The sequence below is a fragment of the Emydura macquarii genome, unplaced genomic scaffold, assembly GCF_026122565.2.
Source record: "Emydura macquarii macquarii isolate MOO-44397 ecotype Brisbane River unplaced genomic scaffold, CSIRO-AGI_Emac_v2 contig_1146, whole genome shotgun sequence".
Lineage (NCBI taxonomy): Eukaryota > Metazoa > Chordata > Testudines > Chelidae > Emydura > Emydura macquarii.
The window spans coordinates 8187447-8212301 of NW_027131283.1; the positions used below are offsets into that span (position 1 = coordinate 8187447).

Genomic DNA, 24855 nt, shown 5'->3' on the forward strand with positions numbered 1-24855 from the left:
ATAAAGTAAGACAAAATTATACTGAAAAAAATATTATATTCTTTCCGCAGATCTGACATTTATAAGTTATTGTATTTTAATAGATTTACAAAACATAGTTTATACTTTAAGCCTTTGGTTGTGCTGCTCACAGTGCAAGACGCACATTATTCACTACATAACAAAGTATAAGAAAATACTTTTTTTTGTTTATGTCCACTTACTGCAATTTCTCTACAGGCCGACATCGATATCCCTGTACCTTCAATTTGCTTCAGTGCATACTCCTTTTCATCTTTTCTGTGCACAAAAACAAAAAAGAGGAAAATTTTATAGATCTCATTTATATTCAGTTAAACTGATAAATGCAAATACATTACACTGATTTGCTCTTCTTAAACTAGATCAAGACACTGAACCACTAACTTGTTAGAACATGAATTACAGCAGAATGAGGATCAAAAGAAATCAAACCATCTTCAACCACTGGCACAATCATCAAAACTGAAAATTGTAACAATACAAAGCTGTCAATCTGTAAATATCTATATTTCTTGAAACCATAAAGCATTTGCAAGGATCTCTATATAAAGAAACTCCCTGGGCACTTTTTCCAGAACTTAACAGGACATCAAGCATAAAAATATATAAACACAAACACAAGGTGTCTGTCTGCACGATTCTCTCAGGAAGATCAAGAACCAAGCAAATGACTCAATTCCAAATAAAATTTAATAGTCTACTTCTAAACTTGAAACCTTTTGTTTTGAACATTTAATCTATCACTGAAAGAATATCAAGCTCACAATGCAGGTTTTTAAAAGACAGTTTTCCTTATTATACTGCAACAGATGTAGCGAAGTCTTTGCTGTGTCCTCATCACTGACAGTTTCAAACTTCATGTGCTCTGTATGGTTCAGTGCATCCTGGGATGCAAAGCCCCAGAATGTGAGATGTTCCTACTGAATAGATACCATTCATTTAAACAGCCATAATAGGGGGTAATTAAAGCAACAGATTGGCTAGTATGAAGTAGGGAAAGCCCAGAAGATCAAAGTTAAAGATAAAGCAGTCTCACCATGTCCCATTCATGCTCTAACTTAACCTCCTTATTGTCTGCAGTTAAGATCACTATTAGCTTCCATAATACCACCTGTTTTTGCACTCCTATGTCTTTGGATACAAAATTTGTTTGGCTTGAAATTTGTCAGATTTATTCTTAAGAAAAAAGAGAATTTGAAAAGTTACGTTGATTGGAAATAGGGTGTTGACTAACATGGTCTCGCTGTAACACAAAAGTGGATTATTACTCCTTCTTCAAACTAACCCTCTTGTTAAGTCTACAAAATTGTGTGCTAGTTTAAGTTTGAAAATACACTGTAACGAAGCCAAAGTTCTTGATTTTTGGGGTGAGTAATTTGGGAACAATTCTGCTCTATTTATTTCTACAAGAGAGTTTGGCTTTTTACCATATTGCCTTCAACGGGAGCAAAGTTAAGTACCTTAATATGCATGTGCCCTCTGTTAGCAGCTTAGTTGAAAGCTAACATTTTCCTTTAGTATAAGTGATAGAGGCCCAGTCCAATAGTTTTTGCAACTATTGGACTGGGGTTCTAATTGTGCTCTGCAAATGTGTGTGGGATTTACGATGGAGACATAGCAGCCTCTTCATACAAGGGCTGTAATTATGGTTCCATTCTAAGGGAGATAAAAATCAGCCTTATAACTACCAGAAAACCGTCAGGTTTTCAGAAGTTTAAGGTTAAGGCTCCATAAGAACTAGAATTTTTTTTGAAAATTAAGTACTTTGGAGATTACAACTTCAGAATATTTTGCAAAGTTCATGTTTATGTCCCTGAAACTGAACGAAACGTTACAAAGTTTGAAAAAACAGATAACTTTTAACTTGGGATTTGAATAAGAGGCCCTTTCCAAGGATAGGAATTAAGAATGTTAAAGACATTATTGAAAACTAGACCCAATTTTCTGTCAGTAAAGCTGATTGCAAAAAAGAGAGTTACTGAGACTATTTTCAATAATGATTTCAGAACTGGACAGGGCTACTTTCAAGAAGAATGAAAAGAAATGCCAGAATCTCTGAAGAAAAAAGTAACTGACTCCATATGTGTTTTTAAAACAAAAAACCAACAGTCCCTTAGTCTACAAGGAATGTACATGGGTCCATTTTTCAAATGAGGTAGCTGAGGAATTGAATTTAAGTAGATTGTCAGAAGTTACATTCACAGATCCAAGAAAGAATTCCTAACTTTAGAAATGGCAGACTCATACTTATCGCATACAAATTGCTTCAGATTTCAGTATTTAGGTAAGCCAAATGTAAAACAAGGTCAATAATAAATGCTCACCCATCTTTTTGAGCTACTATGATAACCATAGAAGAGTTCCATGTGAAGTGCAAAGCATTAACCTCTTTTTCAGATAGGGTAACTGAGGCCCAGAGACATGAAGCTTGGAAGGCATTGTCTGTGGAACCAAAGACTAGAGCTTTAGCCCCAATCAGTGATCAGACAGTTACATTTGCCATGCTTTTTAAGGAATTTTTTTTTTAAACCAGCATTTAAGAGTGAAGGTAAGGCTGTTAAGTGCACAGTGAAAGAGACAAAGCTCCACAGGAGTGTCATTAGCTTGGCTCACTCTTCTGTTTTAATTAGCTGGTGATCCACCCATGCTATTGAAAATTTAAAAAAACCTATCGTCATAGATTTCTAGAAACATAGTGAAAGAGTTAGGTGTTAAAAGAAATAAAATAGTTGTAGGTATAGAAAAGTAATATTTTTGCTATATGCATATATTAACTTAGAAAGTTACTTAATCAGCTTCAAGCCTAAGAAATGCGTGAGAAAGAAAAGAAGGGGGGGGGGGGGGCTAATAGATAAAGAAGAAGTTGAAGGCCAAGCAGACATCAAGTGCCTGGATACAGATAAAGGGCAAACCACAAGATGAAGAAACTAAGGTCTACCCCCTTCCTGCTTTTGCTAAAGTTATGTGCCAACTTAGCTAATTAACGGGCCCAGTAGTTGGGAGTTGCCTTCCTGGAATAAAAACTCCTGATTAGACAATCCTGTTAAAAGGAGGTCAAAAAGGCACCCTAAAAGACGCATGCGTAATAAGGTATTAGAATATTATCGCACACCCTGCATAGAAAATTGGTTCATTAGCATGAACATGTGAAGATGTTTGTATAAAAAAAACCCATGTATGTAGTAGGCGGTCGGGAAAGGTGTAAACCTTTTAGTACCCAGCCAATGGGGAACGAAGGGAGGGATTCTTTCGGCCGGGATAGGAAATATATACTGCTGAATAATAAAGGAGGGGCGCGCTCCTTTCAGATATTTTTTTTTCTGGAGTTGTGCCCAGCTTTGCAAACCTGTCAAAGAAATAAAAAGTACTTTTCTTGTTTTACTCTTTACCCGTATCCGATGTTCTTTTATTAAAAACCTTTTTAGTCAAAGGTATTTCTTACAATAGGACTGGAAGGAATCTCAACAGGTCATCTAGTCCAGTTCCCTGCATTGAGGCAAGACTAAGTATTCCAGACCATCCCTGACAGATGTTTGTCTAACCTGTTCTTAAAGACCTCCAATGATTGAGATTCCACAACCTCCCTAGTTAATTTGTACTAGTGCTTAACTATCCTTACAGTTAGGAAGTTTTTCCTAATGTCTTACCTTGCCACAATTTAAGCCCATTACTTTTTGTCCTCTCCTCATTGGTTAAGGAGAACAATTTATCACCCTCCTCTTTATAACAATATTTTACATACTTGAAGACTGTTACCATGTCCCCCCTTTGTCTACCTACACAAGAGAAAAAAAGTTTTAAAAATTTAGATTCCAAAATCCAAAAACTTGTTTAATAAATATAAAAGACTGCTGTGGGCAAAACAAATGTACTTATTTACAAAACCCAATAACTAAAAAGAAAGGAAATAGCTAATTAAGGACATCATAAACCTTACTCTGCCCATATAACAGACAATATTAATAAATGTATAAATCACAAAACTTAACTCACACAAAATACTACTTTCAATAATTTCAAAATATGAAACAACTTTTCTTGAGAAGATGATCTGTACACATTAATGCTAAATTCTTCAGCCTGAAATGCAAGTCCATATTCATAGTTTTATTACAGACCAGTGTTAGCTGTTTCTTGATAATGTTGAAAATGTGTTTTGAGTATTTCACCAGAAAACTACTGCCAACTGATATATTTTGGATACTATTATTTCCCACATAACAGTATCCGTTCAGAGAAAACTAAAGAACAAAAGCCATTTAAAAATCCAACATTCCATGAGTCAGTTAAGACTGTTGCACTTTGATGAGATACATAGTTCTGTATACTTGGTAAGTATGTTTGCATGGGCAATATAAGATTTCTTATGTCCTTAGCTAGACAATTTCATGCTTTTAAATGTGGAGGTTCTGTAAAAGAAAGCAATATGTAAACACACTGCTGGACCTAAACCTTTAAGCAGCCTTTTTTTTGTTTGTTTGTTTTAAATATTTGAATGTATGATGCTACAGGATACACACATGAAAGTTTTAGTGAACTATGTAATATGCTTAAGAGTCAAATATGTTGGTATCCCTGTCACAGTATAAATCTCCACAACAGTGTTGTAAGTATTATATATATATATATATATATATATATATATATATATATATAAGAGGAAGAATATGAGTGCAATTTTCATTAAAAGAGAGGACCAAGAATTGTCTTTGTAATGCATTCCTCAGATCTGAAGAGTCATGCAAGAAGCCCTTATTCTATAGTTCTGCAGTTTTGGGGCAATCCAACTTATTCATACACAGACCTTTGACTATTAGCAACAAATCAGATAAGAGTTGTTTTTACTAACAGACAGGTTTCTCCGGTAGTGGTTAGAGCACAAGTAATTCCATCCAATGATCTTCCAAAAACAGAGCATAGTAGATCACTGATTTAAAGCATCTACTGTTACAGCTACTAGGCATGTCAATTTATGAAGTTTTAAAATTCTCATATCCACAACTCTGGGTATTATTAAGGGACTGTCGCTCCTGGTTCCAGAAGTGTTATCAACCTTCGTATTCTGCCTTAAAATTTTCCTGGCTCCAGACTTTGCAAACCACTATGAGGAGCATCCAGATGCAAAAGCCTTCATCCCTAGAAAGTGACAGATAGATAGGAAGCTCTTTCTATTGTAAAATGCCACACCAGGTGTAATGAGTGAGGTGATTTCTCAGCTTAAAGTTTCTCTCCATCACTAGGCAATACTTCTGTAAGTCTTCAATGTTAATATTTCTTAATTTGTACGGTGGAATAAAAAAACTCTTAACGGATTTATGTCCAGATACAGTACTCCTTGCATAAAAGCAAAATGCAACTTTATGCTTTCTTCCTGGTGCCACTTTCACTTCGCATTTTCCTCAGACTGAAAAAACAAGTCCATTTGCAAAACGTGCACCTCAGAAGAACAGAAGACTTAAAACCCTTAACACAGTTCAGAGGATTTGGAGTATTGTGAGACATAGCATCAAAGAATCAGAAGGCATATTACAGGTAAGTTGACAGAGAGTTAGAAGAGACCTATCCAAGACCATGGTTTCTGTAACAGAAACCAGGAAGACCTGACATCTAGCCCATTGCTGTAATCTCCAATACGGTTTAATGTATACTACTCTGAATATATTTCAGATATATCATAATGGCCTCAGTTTGAATTCAAGTAGGCTTAATTTGGATATCATTACATATAGTTCAGCCTGTATACCAAAGTCATGATTCACTTTCTGCATCTAGGGATTGCTCTGCAACGGCTGTTTCCCCCAATGCACATTCTAACAGTCACTGTTACACCAGCTGGAGCAGCGGTTCTCAAATGTATTTGATCACACTCCCGTTCTTTGTGTCTGTAGTAGTTTACACCCTCCTTCCCCACAAATACATATAGTCACAAAGCTCTGAAGGCAGTGCTGCCGCCAGCAGCAGCAGCAGAGAAGTAAGAGTGGCAATACCAGATGCCTTCAGAGCTGGGTAGCAAGCCAGCAGCTGCCATTCTCCAGCCATCTGGCTCTGAAGGCAGAGTGGCTTCTTGCCCCCTCCCTTCTCCCAGCATACATTCTACAGTGCCCCCCACTTTGAGAACCTCTGAGCTAGAGAATACAGGAATGACTGCATGTTATATTAAAGATTACATTGTGCACCTATCACCACTCTAGTAGTTTATACAATAAAAACAGTTGTAAACCCATCACTATAAATTTAGAAGACCTCCAACCTCACTCCTCCTAAACAAATACCCCAAAGCTTAAATAATGGTTTTGCATGTTAGACCAGAATGGGTGGGAAACTAGAGTGCACAGTCCTTCACTGAGAATACTATACTGCCAGTACCATGATATTTAAATCTACAGAGTGTTTGCCTCAGAATCACAAATTAATCTCCAACTATAGATGTAAACCATAAGTAGAAATGTGATCACCAAGATATTTAGAACATAAGTTATAAAGCCCTTTTTATTTTTTTAATAGATCAGAACCAAGGCACTGAACTGCACCCAGAAATGAACTGGAAACCTAGTGCAATCTTTGGAGCACAGGTATAATGTTCTTCATGAGTGAAACACTATTAAACAAGTGGGCACACTGGGCACTAGTTAAAAGTTTCGAAGTGGCTCTCAAGAATAGCGCCATGAAGAGCACATGGTCGTAGCTCTATGTAGAAATAATGAGCACAGATAATGGTGGCGACATGTGTATCTGACTGCGAAGGAGGATACAACCTTTCCTATGAAAGACAAAATTCTAATTTGCAGCTACCTTTTGGATGCATAAAAGCAGCCCTTGTGATCCAACAAAACTCCTAGATTTGCCTTTTGATACTCAAGTTGAAATAAGGGCATATATTCAGTATCTATGTATTTTCCCCAATCCGAATTAAGTCTTATTCAAGAATTGCATCAGTTAGCTCTCTCTTATCCACACTTACACTTTTGAGGTTACCAAGGGGTACAGGGTAAATCACTACTGCCGGCTTACAGCTAGGAGGTGGTTTGTCTGTGCCCACCAGGGGAAACCCACTGAAAGCTACCAGCTGGTGGCAACACAAACATCTCATTCATGACTCCAAGTCCCACTCTTTCCCTCTGCAGGCTAGCAATTTTCACACTTCAACCCTTAAGCGAGTTTCTGGGGCAGAGCAGACAACCTGTGGCCAAAACTATGGAGATAATTAGCCCCCTGAGTTCTGCTCTGGGCCCAGGTCCCTCCTACTACTCTGTACACCCCACTTCGTTACACACGAGTCCTTAGTCCTCAACTTCTGGACGCCTGCAATGCACAAAGATTCACTGCCTTTCTGGAAGCAGTGCCCCCAATTCACTAGCTTTACCTCAGCACTCTCCTTAGCATATAGCGCTAAGTTACATATGTAGCAAAACCACACCGAAGTTTATCTGAGAAAGCTTAAGATAAAGATTCAAACAGAAGCAAGTATAAGGATTAGAAACATACGGTTACAGATAAGAGAAAAAATATAAAACACCATCTAGAGCCTATACTTATTAACAAGTTCCTTTCCTAACTAATAAGTTCTCTCTCACCCAATGGTCAGTCTACATGATGCTTGTCCAGTCGAGAGTTGGAATGCACTTTTCATGAGACACTCACACTGTCAGTGTCACCTCTGTAATGGATACTATATCATGCCCTTCTTTCTCCTTTTATACAGTTCCAGACCTTTTCATAGAATGATAGGACTGGAAGGGACCTCGAGAGATAATCTAGTCCAGCACTTGTGGCAGGACCAACCATTAGACCATCCCTGGCAGGTGTTTGTCTAATCTACTCTTAAAAATCTCCAATGAGGCAATTCCTCTAGGCAATTCCAGTGCTTAACTACCCTGACAGTTAGGAAATTTTTCCTCATGTCTAACTTAAACCAGACGATGAAATTTAAGCCCATTGCTTCTTGTCCTATCCTCAGGAGATTAAGGAAAATAATTTCTCTCCTTCTTCCTTGTAACAACCTTTTATGTACTTGAAAACGTATGTTCCCTCTCAGTCTTCTCTTCTCCAAACTAAACAAACACAATTTTTTCAATTTCCCTCAGAGGTCATGTTTTCTAAACCTTTAATAATTTTTGTTGCTCTTCTCTGGACTTTCTACAAATTTGTCCACATCTTTCCTGAAACATAGCACCCAGAACTGAACACAATACTCCAACTGAGGCCTAATCAGCATGGAGTAGAGCAGAAGAATTACTTCTTGTGTCTTGCTTACAACCCTCCTGCTAATACATCCCAGAATGATGTTTGCTCTTTTTGCAGCAGTGTTACACTGTTGACTCATATTTAGCTTGTGATCCACTATGACCCCCAGATCCCTTTCTGCAGTACTCTTTCCTAGGGAGTCATTTCCCGCTTTGTATGTGTGCAACTGTTTGTTCTTTCCTAAGTGGAATACTTTGCATTTGTCCTTATTAAATTTCATCCTATTTACTTCAGACCATTTCTCCAATTTGTTCAGATTATTTTGAATTTTAATCCTATCCTCCAAACCACTTGCAACCCCGCCCAGCTTGGTATCGTCCACAAATTTTATAAGTGTACTCTCTATGCCATTATCTAAATCATTGAAGAAGATATTGAACAGAACTGATCCCACTAGATATGCCCTTCCAAACTAACTGTAAACCACTGATGATTACTCTCTAGGAACAGTTTTCCAGCCAGTTATGCACCCACCTTATAGTAGCTTCATCTAAGTTCTATTTCCCTAGTTTATGAGACGGTCATGCAAGACAATATCAAAAGCCTTACTAAAGTCAAGATATACCATATCTGCCATTTCCCCCACATCCACAAGAATTATTACCCTGTCAAAGAAAGCTAACAGGCTGGTTTGATAAGATTTGTTCTTCACAAATCCATGCTGACTGTTACTTATTGCCTTATTATCTTCTAGGTGTTTGCAAATTGATTGCTTAATTATGTGCTCTATTATCTTTCTAGGTACTGAAGTTAAACTGACTGATTCATAATTCCCTGGGTTGTTCTTATTCCCCTTTTATAGATTAGCACTATATTTCCCCTTTTCCAGTCCTCTGGAATCTCTCCAGTGTTCCTAGACTTTTCAAAGATAATTGCCAGTATCTCCTTAGTCAGCTCCTTGAGTATTTTAGGATGTATTTCATCAGGCCCTCCTGACTTGAAGAATCTACCTTGTTTAAGTAATTTTTTTTGTTCTTTCCCTATTTCAGCCTCAGGTCCCACCTCATTTTCGCTGACATTCACTATGTTAGATATCCAATTGCTACTAACTTTTTGGGGGAAAACTGACACAAGAGAGTCATTTAGCACTTCTGCCATTTCCACATTTTGTGTTATTGCTTCCCCCTCCACTGAGTAATGGGCCTACCCTGTATTTAGTCTTCCTGTTGCTTCTAATGTATTTGTAGAATGTTTTCTTTATGTTTCCAGCTATTTTAATCTTGTTTTGTGCCTTGGCCTTTCTAATTTTGTCCCTACATACTTGTATTATTTGTTTATATTCATCCTTTGTCATAGACCTAGTTTCCACTTTTTGTAAGACTCTTTTTTGAGTTTGAGATCATTGAAGATCTCCTGGTTAAGCCCGTGTGGTCTCTTGTCATACTTCCTATCTTTACTACGCAGTGTGCTTTTGTGCCCTAAATAATGTCTCTCTGAAAAACTGCCAACTCTTGAATTGTTTTTCTCTTTAGACCTACTTCCCATGGGATCTTACCTACCCACTTCCTGAGTTTGCTAACGTCTGCCTTCTTGAAATTCATTAACTTTATTGTGCTGTTTTCCCTCCTACCATTCCTTAGAACCATGAACTCCACCATTTCATGATCGCTTTCACCCAAGCTGCCTTCCACTTTCAAATTCTCAGCCAGTTCCTCCCTATTTGTCAAAAATCAAATCTAGACCAGCCTCTCCCCTAATAGCTTTCTCCACCTTCTGAAATAAAAAATTGTCTCCAATACATTCCAAGAAGTTGGATAATTTATGCCATGCCCTGCCATGTTATTTTCCCAACAGATGTCTGTGTAGTTGAAGTCTCCCATCACTACCAAAGTCCTGTGCTTTGGATGATTTTGTTAGTTGTTTAAAAAAATCCTCTTCTTCCTGGTTAAATGGTCTGTAATAGACCCCACTGTGACACCACCCTTGCTTTTTACCCCTTTTATCATTACCGAGAGATTTTCAACAAGTCTCTTATTTCCATCTCAACCTCAGTCCAAGGGTATACATTTTTAATAAATAAGGCAACACCTACCTTTTTCCCCCTGCCTGCCATTACTGAGCAAGCTGTACCCTTCTATACCAATATTCCAGTCATGAGTATTATCCCACCAAATCTCTGTGATGTCAACTATGTCACAGTTGTGTTTATTAACTAGCATTTCAAGTTCTTCCTGTTTACTCCCCATTTCTTGCATTAATATACAAATATCTAAGACACTGATTTGATTTTGTCTCTCTTCAATAACCAAGGTGTTTCATTAACTTCAGTTAGCCCCAATGGTCCACCTAGACAACGCCTTTTTTCTGGGGCTCTTTTGTGCTTTGCAGAAGCCCAAGCATATAAACACTTAGCTAGGCCGAGTCGAACAATGTAAATTGTCCTCATTCTTGATTAAGTTAGCTCTGAGAACACCTTGCCCCAAGTGACTAGTTTCACTTCCAACAGCTTTGGAACACAAAATATTTACCATACATACATCCCATAATAATCACGACAACCAGTGGGTTCTTGGCTTTCGGCAGAGACTACACACAGTCCTCTTCAATTAAATAACATGAAGGTAGAAATCACAGGTGAAACACCCATCTAAGCAAGACCATGGGTATAGACTCATAATTATGTACCAGCCAGTGGTCTGTTGCCAACATCAGGTGACACACACCCCAATATTGCCAGACAGTGTAAAACAAGGGTTTCCCCAGACTAACTGGTATTAGACTGTTAGTCAGTCTCACAATAAGCTTTCTACAGCTACTGATGGTTATCTCCCAGTGTCAAATACTTTCACAGTCACAATGCCAACTGAATGATACCATACTTCCTATTCTTGTCTCCAAATGGAATGCCTGAAGAAGCCAGTCTTTCCTCTTGCTCACTTATCTCAGAAATTCCTTTTTTGTTATAGGGATTTTAACTGTGCCAAGGAAATAAGGCAGAAGTTCAGCTACTTAGGTAGTGGCTTTGATATAGTTGCACTCTACCTTCATCCAGCAATCCAGTAAGTCCATAATACTAACTTAGCCCATTCTTCAAATTCCAAAATTGTTTCCAGATATGAATTTAATCAGCAAGACAAGGCAGGCAATGCATACTTAAGCAATCACAACATTTCAAGAGATGTTAAATGCATGAATTCAATGATTAAAATATTATTCATATGCAAAGTATAAAATATCAGGTGCAGAAGAATATTTGAAACCTCTCAAAATTAAACTAAGTGCAACAAAATCGGAAAATAGTGAAAAAAGGAAAGCAAATGGAGAAAAGTTAAAACTTTTTTAAATATATAAGGAAAGAGTTCAGAAGAAAACAAATGACAAACTACTTGGGGGGAAAAAAAACTATGGTCATGAGACCACCTACTACTACTAATGGGAGTGAAAGTTTGTGCAGAGGAATTTAAACAGTATTTTCATACTGATGTGGTGGAATGGAGTGGAGAAATGTTTACAAATTTGTTAAATGACTATGGAGAATTGATCCCAACCATCTACTAACATACGAAAATGTAAACAACAAATATAGAGAATTAACTAAGATAGTGAGGTGTAACCAGAATGAGATGAAATGGAAAGAAAATGTAATCTATCAAAGCCAACACTATGAAAATCTGATCTCAGACTGTGAAATAACCACTCTAGTGAAGTGGCAAAAGTCTCCATCATTTGAGATATTTTAAATAAGACCCGACAAAGCATTTAGGAGCAAATTTTGATGTCAAAATACAGATAGAGTAGCTGGAATGTATGTTAACTAGTTCCCTGGAGGCTGGTGAAAGGAGGAATCCTCTCCATGTGGGAAGTGGCAGAGCAGCAGCAGCAGAGTGGTTCAACAGTTGCTAGTGCAGGGTCAGAGTTTCAAAACTGTACAAGGAATGGTTGATGGATCCATGCAGTCATGTGTTCTGACCTGGCTCCCAATCTCCCCTGTACGCTGGTCTGGAAAGAGCTCTGCTGTGAAACTAGACTCCAGAGCACACAGGGAGTACCCATGCATTGCAATGCCTCATAGCATTCTGCCCTTGAACTCCCCTACATTGGAACCATTCCAGTTCCATTACCAGCATGAGCTGGGATACCTGGGAAGTTGATGGTGATGGTGGAATTTGTCACCAACAGAATATACTATCTATGAAGAACATACCTAAGATTTTATTAAACTATACACTTCAACACATGCTTGTCAAGTATAAATAGCCTTTAAAAATCTAAGAATTAGAAAGAAAAGTGGAAGACATGCCAGAAACATTTTCTAGGGTTTAAGAAAATACTGAAGCAAATCAGACACAACCAGAAAAATACTCAGGTGACAAGAATGGTAATCCATTTTAGGCAAGATCTTATTCACTTTATGTATCGATGACCTGGAAAAAAGTGCACAATATTTGCTTTCAATATAAAATTGAAGACAAAACAAAGGAAGAGTGCAACAGAGTTTATAGCAGTTTGGAAATCATAGCAGCTTATAAAATTAAAGAAATTAAACACTATGTTTTGCTTTCTGGGATCTTCAGGACATTAAAATCTCTTGATGAGAGATCATCTTAATGACCAATTTTTAAACAAAGCTCTGCTTTAAAGGACTGCAGCCTAGAATTATTCTTCCCGAGAGTGTGAATACCTGTTTAATCATTTAGCATTCAGAGCTATCTCTAATGAGACAAAGATAATTTTTCTTTCAATATAGAAACTAAATAATCTGTGCCTTTCATATACAATAGTTACAGCTTTGGATCAGCTACTTCCATCTCTTCTGGAAGACAACAGCCAAGACCCCAATCAGGTGGTGGCAACCTCACCAGAAAAGAAAGTCTCACAAGAGGACTCAAACTCTGGCCAAAAATGTACTAAGGTATTTCAGTGTGTAAAAAGCCTTGAAAATAGAGCTAGGGATATGGGACATGATTGAGATACAGATGGAGAGGAAATGTCAAAACCCTAGAGATGTAAAGAGGTACACATTCAACATCAATGGGAAAGATGAAGGGCCATATCCATTTGGAACAAGTGGCAGTCTTAAATACACAACTGAATAGGAGTTAAGGCAAGCAGGAAATCTCTCACAGTAAGCACAACAGACTGCAATTTTCAGGGAACGAGCATTTGAAGCGCTTATCGTCCCAGCTGGAATTTTAATTTATGAAAATAATTTTACACGTTTGGATTACCAGGATGTCACTGTCCAATTTACATTTTTCAATACCACTGCACTTTTTGTTATATGGTTCCTTCTCTCTAGTAGATCACCACACAATGCCAGGCATCCCAGCAAACATACAATGAGACCAGAAGGCAGCACTCCTCTTTACCTTCTGCTGAATATTCTGCTACCTCCAAGGCAGGAAGTCCATACACGAAGCCTTCTGGAATCTACGAACACAGCAGAAGTAAAAGGCAGAGAAGTTTATGTAGATTTAAAGGTTACACTTCTCAAAACACAACAATGCCAAATTCCTCAATGTTATGCTTAGTTTATTATTACTTTGTTCTAAGCCAATTTATAGACTTGTCAGTGTACTGTATTTACATAAATACCCAAAACAAAGCAATTACTAGGACTCAGCATCCAAAATGTAATTTGAGTCTACACTTTGTTTTAAAAAAAGTTCATAAATTTTGCCAAAAAGGTAAAAGTTCTCAATTCAGTCTACTGAAAGTATTGTACTAGAAGTAGTTCTTCTACATACACTGCACACAAAGCCAGTAATTTTTAGAAATTGTGTATTTCATCAGAAGAGCTAATCTAAACCACGACAAATGAGTGGACAGATCGGATTTTAAAAAAAAGTCTAGTTAAATAAATATTATACTAAAATAATAAGACACAGGAAATCTACAAGATAGCAAACTAGACGGAGCTGGTGCTATTGGAAACTGAAACATTCCAATTGCATACAAGAGATTATAACATACTATTAGAAACATAACTAAAGCCTGATATTGCTCTCCATTTGGTAAATATATCTAGCTGCAATTTTAGAACAGACACTATCAACATAGCTGCCTTTTTGTGTATTTATTCCTCTGTCCACCGGGGTCTATGAACTCAGAAAGATGTTTATAGCTCAATATATCAGATTCACTACTAAATTCTGCAAAATTCATGCTTTAAAATACCATATTTATATGTTCTTCTACTTTGCATTCCTAGAGAACTTGCCAGAAGATCTGAAAGCCTATTGCAAAAGCTGAACAAGTCTCAAAGAACCCATTATAGACAGATATTTATCCACATTTAACTTCTTTTGTTTCTCCATATGTAAAGTGATTTAACCTAGACAAGACAAATCAACAGAGAATCTGTGTTTATAATAAATATTCTGGATTTAATAAAGCCTATCCATGAGCCAGACCAGTAAACTGAGTCATCAGATTAGGACGGAGACAAGCATTTTTTGAAAGAAAGTCTCTCTCTAGTATTTATGCAAAAAGAAACTTGCAGGCAATGCAGGAGACATTCATGAAGCAGGTCTTTTTGTACTATTCCAGCACCATTAGTAGTGGATTGACCCAGTTCTCTTCCCCTTCTACAGTAACTTCTAGACTAGGAGAATCATAGATAAACCCAAATTGACCATAAAGGCCTCAGACTACTATACAATCAGCAATCCCAGCAAGTTTTTAGGGTTTCTATTTGCTAATTAGAAAGAGCTTATTAGCTGCAGTTTTTCTAATCCTGTTGTAGAATACAACAGAAAAATGTCTTCTTTGGTACTTCATTCTCCTTTCCACCCAGAGACTGCCTTCGCTACCACCATCTCTTGATGAAGATTCATAGGGCTATCACCAAGCTAGAGAACTGTCACAACTGCTAAAATGAAGCTGACTCTGCCGGACCCCTACTGGCTGGGAACTACTATATATGCAGGTAAATTTCTTTCAAGGTTATGGATGGTAAGTTTGACAGTCTGCTTATAATATAAAAGCAGGAGTCTCCATGTTAAATAATTCTGAAGTGCTAAAAATGTATCTACTTTAGATCCAGATGCAAGTAAATTCTTTCAGCCTTTACTAGAACTGTCTGGAGCTGCACATATATTCTTGCTTTGTCACAATCTGACATGATTAACAGTAAAAAACAGTTACTAACCTGTTCTCTAACTGTTAACCTTCAAGATGTATTACACATTTCCATTCCACTTCAGGTGTGTGCATGCTCAGTGCAGAGTCAGATTTCCCCCTCCCCCACTTAGTGGTACCTGTCAGGGTTGCACATGTGCCCTCCACTGCCTCGTGCTGCTGCAGAATGGTATAAAGTGCAGCACCAGTTCAGGTCCTTCTTACCCAACAGACTCAGACAGGTGGGAAGGTGGGTCATGGAATGGACATTGCAATACATCTCAAAAAACAGTTACACAACAGGTTAATAACCACTTTTTCCTTCAGTTGATTGCACATATCCATTCTACTTCAGGTGACTCACAAGCAGTTCAAACCAAAGGTGGGTTTCAGAGTCTATCTGAACAAGGACTGAAGACGTACTCATGCAAACTTGGCATCTCCAGAATGCTGAGATATAATGTAATAAGTATGTACCAATGACTATCAATTTCAGCTTTACAAATGTCTGCTAGAGGTACCTGAGGCAAAAAAGATGTGCAAGTTGCTTGACATCTCAGAGTGCACTACCATCCTGCTTGGAGAGGGTACATTGGCAATGTCATAGCACAGGCATATATGCAGGACAAAATCCAGGATGCAGTCCTCTGCGTTGAGATGAAAGTTGTAGACAGGGGATGAGAAGCCTAAGACAAACAGCTGGGATGACTATCTAGTCCTGTCCAAGTAAAAAGCTAACACCCTTCTAATATTTAAGGTATGGAGCCTCTCCTCATCCTGATGAGAATAGGGTTTTGGAAAGAAAGTCATTAAGAATATGGCTTGATTGAGGTGGAATTCCAATACTACTATAGTCAGGAATTTCAGATGCGGAGGTATGCATATCTCATCCATATTAAAAAAAATGTGTAAGAAGGGTCAGCTACCAACGCTTGTACTCCGCTTCCCTTCTTCTGGAGGTAATACCTACCAAGACTGCTTTTTTCAGAGAAAGATGCAGTAAAGAGCCTGCAGCCATCAGTTCAAAGGACGGAACTATCAAAATTTGTTTCACTAGATTTAAGTGCCAAGGAGGAATCAGATCCACCACAAGGGGATAACACCTGTCCAGACTGACATAATATTCGAAAATACTGAGCAGCCCACAATTGATGGGTGGAAGGCAGAGGCAGCTGTCAGGTGAACTCTGACGGAACTAATCAGTAGGTCTTGTTTCAGTTGGAACAAATAGTTCAAAATATTTGAAAAACACCATTCTGTTTTGACAATAAAGGAGAACAATTTCCACTTCAACAAGTGTATCAAGTCCTTGGCTCCCTGCTCTTCAACAGAATGTGCTGCACATTCTCTGAACACTCCACTCATGAGGCGTTAACCACGGAACATCCAGGCCGTAAGTTAGAGAGCAGCTGCATTGGGAGGCAGCAAGTGACCATGGCCTTGAAAGCTCAAGTTAGGTTCTGGAGGTAGTGTCAAAAGAGCCCTAGTAGGAGGCTCAGCAGAATGGAGAACCAATGCAGGCAAGGCCATGAAGATAAGACAAGCATGATCTAAATGGAGCTTAAACACCTCTGTGGAAAGGAGCAGAATGGGAGGATAGGCATACACCAGTTAGTCTTAGAAAGTAGGATTTCTATCAGAAATCCCTGATTGTGATCTGCTCTGAAACAAGAAAATTGGCACTTTCGGTTGAGGCAAATAGCAAACAGGTCTATGTGAGCGACACCCCAGGTTTGAAAAATGAATCTTCAAGGGATGCCATTCCAATGCTCTGTGCATGGCTTCTTCTGCACCGGAGTAAGTGACTGGTGCCAATTTTCACAATATCCAGAGGAGCACTCACCCCAGGTAAAATTCCTGGGTGCCCAACTTAAGCAGGAAGTTTCAAAACACAGACACAGGGAGCCTCCCCAAGTTGGTGGTGCAGTCTCACTTAATCCTTTTTTCTCTGGGACTTGAAGTCGCTGCAGATCTGGCAATGGTCTCAGATGTGACCCTCACCAAGACACTTATGTACCTGAAATGAAGATCACTCACCAACAGATTTTTTGCAGCTGGCGCAAGGCTTAAAAGCCTGGAGACCAAGACATTCCCCAGTAGCAGTCAACAGTCCCCCTTGCATAACAGGGATCTGATGCTCAGAGCTGTAATGGAAATAAAATAAAAGCTACTCCAACAAGTACTACTAACTATTTACAGAAGGCAAATCAATCTGCTGGAGTTGGAGAAAACTCAAAGTAGCATGTTGATGAACTCCCACCACTGATCATGGGCAGTAAAAAGGAACTGAGGAAGGCGTGGAACAACTCTGCCCTTTACACCACGAGCAGCACGAAGTGGCGGAGGGTGCATGCGCCACCCCAATAGTTACTACTAAGGGTAAAGTTCCTGAATCTGCACTAAAGCACACACACCTGAAGTGGAATTAACATGTGCAATCACTCAAAGAAGAATGGACGGATTCTAAAAGCTTTTCTTTCAGGGGAAGCAAAGAGCACAAGAGAAAGAATTAGCCTAAGATAAGGGGGGTGGGAGGGAAGGGAAACATTACTGCTGCATCATATATACTAAGCATTAAGTGGCGAGAAGACTGATTTATACTTCAAAGATGTTAAAAGCAGAATATCATTGAGTACTGCACTACCTAAAAAGAGGAGCGATGCACTTCTATTTATCTGTGAATTATACATCAAGGCCACAGCAGTAAGGTTCTTTGGACCAAGTAAGAGAAACTCAACACATTTGCCACCAGTTTCACAGAATTCTGTGTAATAATTTTCTTAGTTAAACAATAAAGACTAGGCATTCTTATTCCTAAATAATTAAACAATAGCTTTAGCTGCCTGCTCTTTTGCAATTCTGTAAACAGAGCCCCTGGAAATAACAGTGTGTTGTAACACCAAGTTCAGCTATAACTAGCTTAGTCTGCATACTATCTTTTCCAGTCAAATGCACCCCTAGCATACATACTGGGCTACAGAAAGGGTAGAATATAATTTTCTGGAAACACCAAATATTAGATCTATCCTGATCTTATTGGGAAGCCTGTACTGCTTATTCATCTGCTTATCAATGATTAAGTGTGTGGAACATTCTGAATATAGATTCTTCTCCAAACCATTATGAAGATCATAACATCCCCATCTTCATTCAATTTGTAACAGACTAAGGGGGAAAAGAAACAACTTTGGCACTAAAACCCACAGGAAAGAAGCACCCATGAAACTTTTAATGCTCCCCTTATGGCTCACAGGAAACAGGAGGCCCATCTTGCAAGCCTAGAGATGTCAGAAGGGTATCTACCGGAAGCATGCTATGGAGCTAATGATATTCCCATCCCAGGCCTACCCAGTTCAGTTAAATTACCTTCTGCAGTCTTCAACTAGCTTTAATAAAGGGTGTAACGTGTAGGCAGTTTGTAGATAAACTAGATTTTAAATACAGAAACTGCTGACGTCAGGTTGCAATCTGACTGATGAGGAGGCGGCAAGACCTGGCAATCTGCACTGTCAGAGTCAGACAGACTGCATGTTTATCCTATCTGAAAAACACCCTGAGGCAGAGATTGGAATGGAAGATAGATGCCTGGTCAGGTCCAATTTCACTCATTGCAATCTGGAAGGTTAACTATCATTGCTAATACATGCTCCAGATTTGATTTTTTTCAACATATAAAAAAGATTAAGAATTTAAATCATTATTAAGGTGTCAGACTGGCTTGTACATTACAAATACACAAGGTTAGAACAGTAGAGACAGCATGAGTAACAAACTAAAACCACACATTTAGATTTTATTTTACTATAAAAAATAATTTTGTTACTCTTCTACTTGCTGTCAGGTAACATCCCTCCTGTTTGCTATATATTTATTTGTTGAGTCATATTAAAATAGAATGGAAAACCTTTTGTCTCAATGCTTATCAAATTGTATGTCATGTTTTCACAGAGGAGGTGATTACCAAGTATTTTAATGCCACTATCAAGATTTTAAGTAGATTTCCTGGAACATATGATAAAACAATAAGTTATTAAATATCTTTAAAAGAACAAGTTTTTTTAAAGCAAAACATGTTCATTTCCCCACTCTCAGCAAGGATAGGTTTAATTACAGATTATCATGCACTGCACCAAACATTAAAAGCTTTACCTTTTCCATTTAAGTGACTAACGGTCTCATTTCTGCAGAGAACAAGCTTACCAACAGTTTGTCAACTGCACTTTCCTCCCTGAAAGGCTTACCATGAGCTTAACCACATACAGCAGCCTGGCATCAAATTTCTTAGATAGCTTAAAATAAATAAATAAAAATAGTAATAAAGTCACCACCTCCACTCTCAATTTTAAAATGATGTACATCATACAATCTGTTGTACATGCCACAGAACATTTACATGCTTTTCTCTTTTGTTTATAGTCAATAGGCATTCTACATTTTACAACATACATAGATAAACTTGAAGCAGATGGAATATAAAAAGTTGCTGGTTAAACATTTGTGCAATTGTTAATATTAATTACAAATTGGCCAAATTCTGTGAAAAATTAAGTTGTGTATTTTGTATAGTAACATAACAAGGAAAGCCGTCAGAACACGGCAATCACCTTTTGTGGTATGGTCACAGACTTTGGGGACAAAATTTGCTCCTTCCAGACTCAGTACAAAACGCCCCTTGTCAGGTGTGCTCATCATCTCTAGCAAAGCAAAGCTCTGAAGGAGATCCAAGTACAGCTGCACACAGAGGGAAGTCTGTAGGAAAAGCTACACTGGAGGATGACAATGTATGGATAACTAGAAATTGGTGAGAGGACTGGACGAAGGGAATTTTTCTGCCCTTACCAAAGAAGGGAAACATAACAGAGTGTAGTAACTATTGTACCATCTCCGGATATCTCATGAAAGCAAAGTTCTGCTCTACATAATCCAGTATTGTATGAAATGAAGCACAGAAGCAGAACTAACAACAACAAGCTGGTTTTAGAGAGGGCCAAGGGACAGGTCACCAAATCATGAATATTTGTCACATCATTGAAAAATGTAGAGGGTACAATCACCCATTGATCACATGCCTCATGACTACTCAAAAGCATTTGATACTGTCCGACACTGCTATCTTTGGAGGATACTGGTAGACAAGGGAATCCAAAGCATATCATTGAATTCATTACCAGTATCTACCGTCAATGACAGACGACTGTATAAACAGCAGTAAGCAATAGTAAGTGGTTTTTCATTGGGCAGTGTGTGAGACAAAGGAGTATTTAGTCCCCAAGCTTTTAACTTATACAGAATTTGTTACAAGGCAAGCCTTGGAAGGTTTTGACAAAGTAGAAGGAGCAAGGCCACCCCTTTATCAACCTCTAGTATGCTGATGAAATGACTCTTTGTTACAACCACTGATGCAATGCAATGAACGTTGGAGTCTGTAAAAACAGCAAGGAATGTGGACTACTCCTAAAAGTGACAAAAACAGAATACATGTACGTTGATACAACTAACAAAAACAGGATGTAAGCAAACATCACAATTAATTGACAAGATGTAGGGGCAGTAGATGCATTTAATTATCTGGAATCGTATACATCCAACCAAGGAGGCTGTTCCCAAAAAATTGGAAGACAACGAGGAATGGCTCACTCAGCTAGGGCCTCCCTTAAGAAAAATGTGGCATCTCAAAACAAATGAAGGTACAACTGGTGAAAATCCTAATTTTTTCTATAGTGACTTAAATATGTCAATCATGGGAAGTTAACACTGCTGACAAGAAAAGAACTGGAGCTTTTGAAATGTGGTGCTGGACAAGACATATATCTCCCAGATAGGAAAAAAAGACAAACACCTATGTGAGAAATATTACTGGAGAGAAGTAGACCCTAATGACAGAAATCCAATGCAAACATATATTTTGGTCACATCAGGCATACAGATGGAAATAACCTTGAGAAAGTTATTGTGGAAGAAATGGTGAAGGATTATCATAGTAGAGGATAACCCGAGAGGAGATGGATGTATGTGTGTGGCAGATCATCTACGGAGTGCTTGAAGTTAGCCTTCACAATCTATTGCTTTAGAAAATTCTGATAAGTTGTCACTGATATCCAGACATGAATAAATGGATTTTCTTACTTACTTTACTTAAATAACTTGATCACGTGACCTCATTACAGCTCTCATCTATGTATTTACCTGAGAGTTCTGAGAGCTGCTTATTGATGTTGATTAGCTAAATGCAGATTAGTTAATTAATAGTTCAATCACCCTTGCTTCTTAAACTCTCTCCTGCATGTTGCTGAATACCACGCTTATTCAATATGCTCCAGAATTAGCAGAATCAAGATGTTTATAACCTTAAGAATGCTTTTCCAAAGCCTAATAAGTTGTCCAACCATTTTATATCACTTTGTCACATTGACAAGAACAGGTTATTTGATTGGGCAAGTTTAAAAAGAAACAGAATAATTCCTTTTATAATTTAGCTTGTCTGGTGGATTTTCCCTCAAAAAAGCTAACAGGATTTCATAAAAAACCACAGTAGGAGTTGAAATATAATTTTAAGCTAATAGTCTAAGAAAAGAAACAAGCTTCTAGCCAAAATATAAAACAATGCTCATTAATATTCATGTATATTTTTGTACAATAAAGTTAGGCACAAGACCAAATCCATCCCTGCTGTAACTAATGAATTCCATCCAATAACTCTGATCTGCAAATAGGACAAATAACCTCAACAATTCATAGCTAAACAAGATAAATCATGAAACAATAATAAAGTTAAACTGTACTTAAAATTTAAAATAAAGCACAGAGTGTCAGTTGTATTACTCTACATAGCCACACAAACCGAAACTCAATTCTGGAACTGTAACAAGTGCTAGGAATGCTATGCATGCATTATGCTCAGCAATATCAATCTGATGACCAATCAAAATAAAGATCCTTGGGAGAGTTTCTGGATTGGAGACTATCAGATGTGGAGTATGTGACAGATATGGCAACTTCCAGCAATATCTCTGGGAAACCACACCACATTGTTTTAAGTGTATAAATGGTTTATGTATCATTGTGGTCCAATGATTGTGTGCACTCCATAGGGGAGGATTGCCACAGCTCCCCCAGGAAGTGAAAACAGTCGGAGATGATTAAGGCAAATCACTCGGTTATAACACCTCCAGAGAGATACCACCTCCCAGGAAGGCTCACATATTCTGGTTCAGACCAGACTTCCAGAAACCAACTAGCAAAGGACTTTTGGATAAATAGCTTGAGCTTAAACTGACTCGGGGCCTTCGTTCTGCTTTCCTATCTAAAGACTGACATGAACTTGTAACCCCAGGGAAAATGCAGTTGTAGGGTTTGAAGAACTGATACCTTCCAGTGGCCTATGCTGGAGTTGGGGGTGTACTGTGAGAGTGTACTTATTAGAATGTATGCAGGTTCTTTTATTTTTTATATGCTTTCACCTTAAGAATAAATGTGCTTGCTTAGAAGGAGCTGTGTGGTAACTTATAACTATTGGCAACATGCTGGTCACATCCCTCAGAGAGAAAACAAAACAGGCACTGGCCTTTTACGCAGACTTAACTGCTGAGAACATCACAGTGTAAGGCAGGGAGCTGTGCAGCCTAAAAAGCCCTGTTCAGAAGCAAGTGAGATGCAGGTCTTTGCCCAGGAGAGGTGACAGCTGGGAACCAGAAACCATTAAGTGGGTTCCCCTGAGGGACCAAAGAGGGGGAAATACTGGTGCAGTTTTCCTGAAACTATGACAGAGGGTACCATTCAGCAGCAGCCAACCTACATACTTGTTACCATAAGCAGAACATAGAAACAACTTCTGACAAGAGATCCGCAACTTTGAGAGAATATTCTTCTTTCGAGTTTTACTTGCAGCAAGGGATGGGTCAAGAAGTGATCCAAGGTTTCAAAAAAAAAAGTATTAGTGAACCAGAATTATGCAGAATTTCCTTTTCATGTGTAGTTTTCATACTACATTACAATAACCCCACCCCCTCCAAAATAAATACAAAACAACTTCACTTTATTAAATACAAGTATTTGGGTATGGAAAACTGCCAAACATGGACAGTACTGTACCTCTTTTTTTAGGAAAGAGAATTCCAATTTACTTCCCCAACATCTTGAATATTTTTCTATAAGAAATTTCAAAAGGAATCGCACAATGGATAATTACTTCCCTTGAAATTCTACTCCTTTGAGGAACTCACAGGATTCTCAAGCTGATCTCAAACCTCTAGAGAAAGACTGGCCAAGAAGACCCACAACTACAGAGTTTAAAAGAGCTGCAAATCCCACCTCCCCTCCTTCCCTGCCCTCAAGCCCACCTAAATATAACATTTCAATCATCCACTGCAAAAAGTACAGCCCATTAGTGCCCTCAGCTGTCAGTTCCTTTTGCTGAAGAAAAACATTCAACTATGCAGAGCTCTAAAAATAAACTAAAAAGAGAGATCTTGATTGGACTGGGGCAACACAGAGAATTCTGCAAGATTATATCTTCAAAGAAACAGAACTACAAAGCAAATAGTTTTTCCTTCTTTAAAGATATAATCACAAGCATCTCAATCTGGAAGAGTAGAGTAGCTCAAGAGATGCCCCCATCCAATAAGGAGAGCAATAATACACACACTGCATCAAGCACAGTTGAAAATACAAACCATTCTAAAAAAGCAATCTGATTTTATTTTATTTTTAAATAAATGTTGAAAGGCGGAATCTGGTTCCCTCCAAATGAGATACATTAAATAGAACTTCAGGGATATACGTCTCCATAATTAAAAAATTGGAGAAGTTAAAAAGGGGACACCAATAGAAACAGAGACTCCAAGGGAGTGGGGGAGAGTTTGGATCTCTCCGCTCTCAAAGGCAGGTCATGCAATTCTGAGACATCAAATCAGGGCTTCACTCCTAAATACATACAATTTTTGCTTTGGGAATGTATGTAAACCCATGAGAACCATGTAGCTACCAGCATCTGATCATGATTTAAATATCTGAGGTTTCTAGTAAAACCTCCCCTCCCCTCTGATAAGGCTCATATTATCTAGGTCAAATTAGTAAATGAAACAGACAGGAATGCTCATGGAATGGGTATCAAGAATTATTTGAACTATCTATAGTTTGTCAGACTGGGCCCTGCAGCCAGCAAACCACACTGGTTTTGCTGGTTTATGGAGTGAGCCAGGACCATTAATGAAGACTGAGAGGGAATAATATGTGACACAGGTAGAGGGGACATAGCAAAGGGCATTCTAGGATGTTCACTAGATGAGGCAGTATAGAGCAGAACTGGTGGCTCCACTTCTAATACCAACCTTTCTGTGGTTGGGTGACTATTTCAAACAATTGTGCCAGCAACACCAAATGATTGATGCCAAATTTGTCAGGACTAAGTAATGATTGAGCTTGGAACAACATCAAAAGTCCCTGACAATCCACTGGAGCACTTGTTTGGGGGCACAAAGTACATTTCAATTGAGTAGGGGAAACAAATGATACTCAGCCCTGCAATATTCT

The 24855-nt window shown here is 38.3% G+C and overlaps 1 protein-coding gene across 2 annotated transcripts in view; it reads right to left on the bottom strand.

Moving 5' to 3' along the window:
- Positions 1 to 24855, bottom strand: part of CDK19 (cyclin dependent kinase 19) — a 173150-nt gene that overhangs the window by 135127 nt on the left and 13168 nt on the right. The window contains exons 2-3 of one of the 2 annotated variants that reach the window (XM_067546595.1): positions 13575 to 13635; positions 204 to 279 (exon numbers count right to left, since the gene is read on the bottom strand). In XM_067546595.1, coding sequence (XP_067402696.1) covers positions 204 to 279; positions 13575 to 13635 — 137 coding nt within the window. The remainder of the gene's footprint in view (positions 1 to 203; positions 280 to 13574; positions 13636 to 24855) is intronic. The other variant, XM_067546596.1, reaches the window with a different exon arrangement.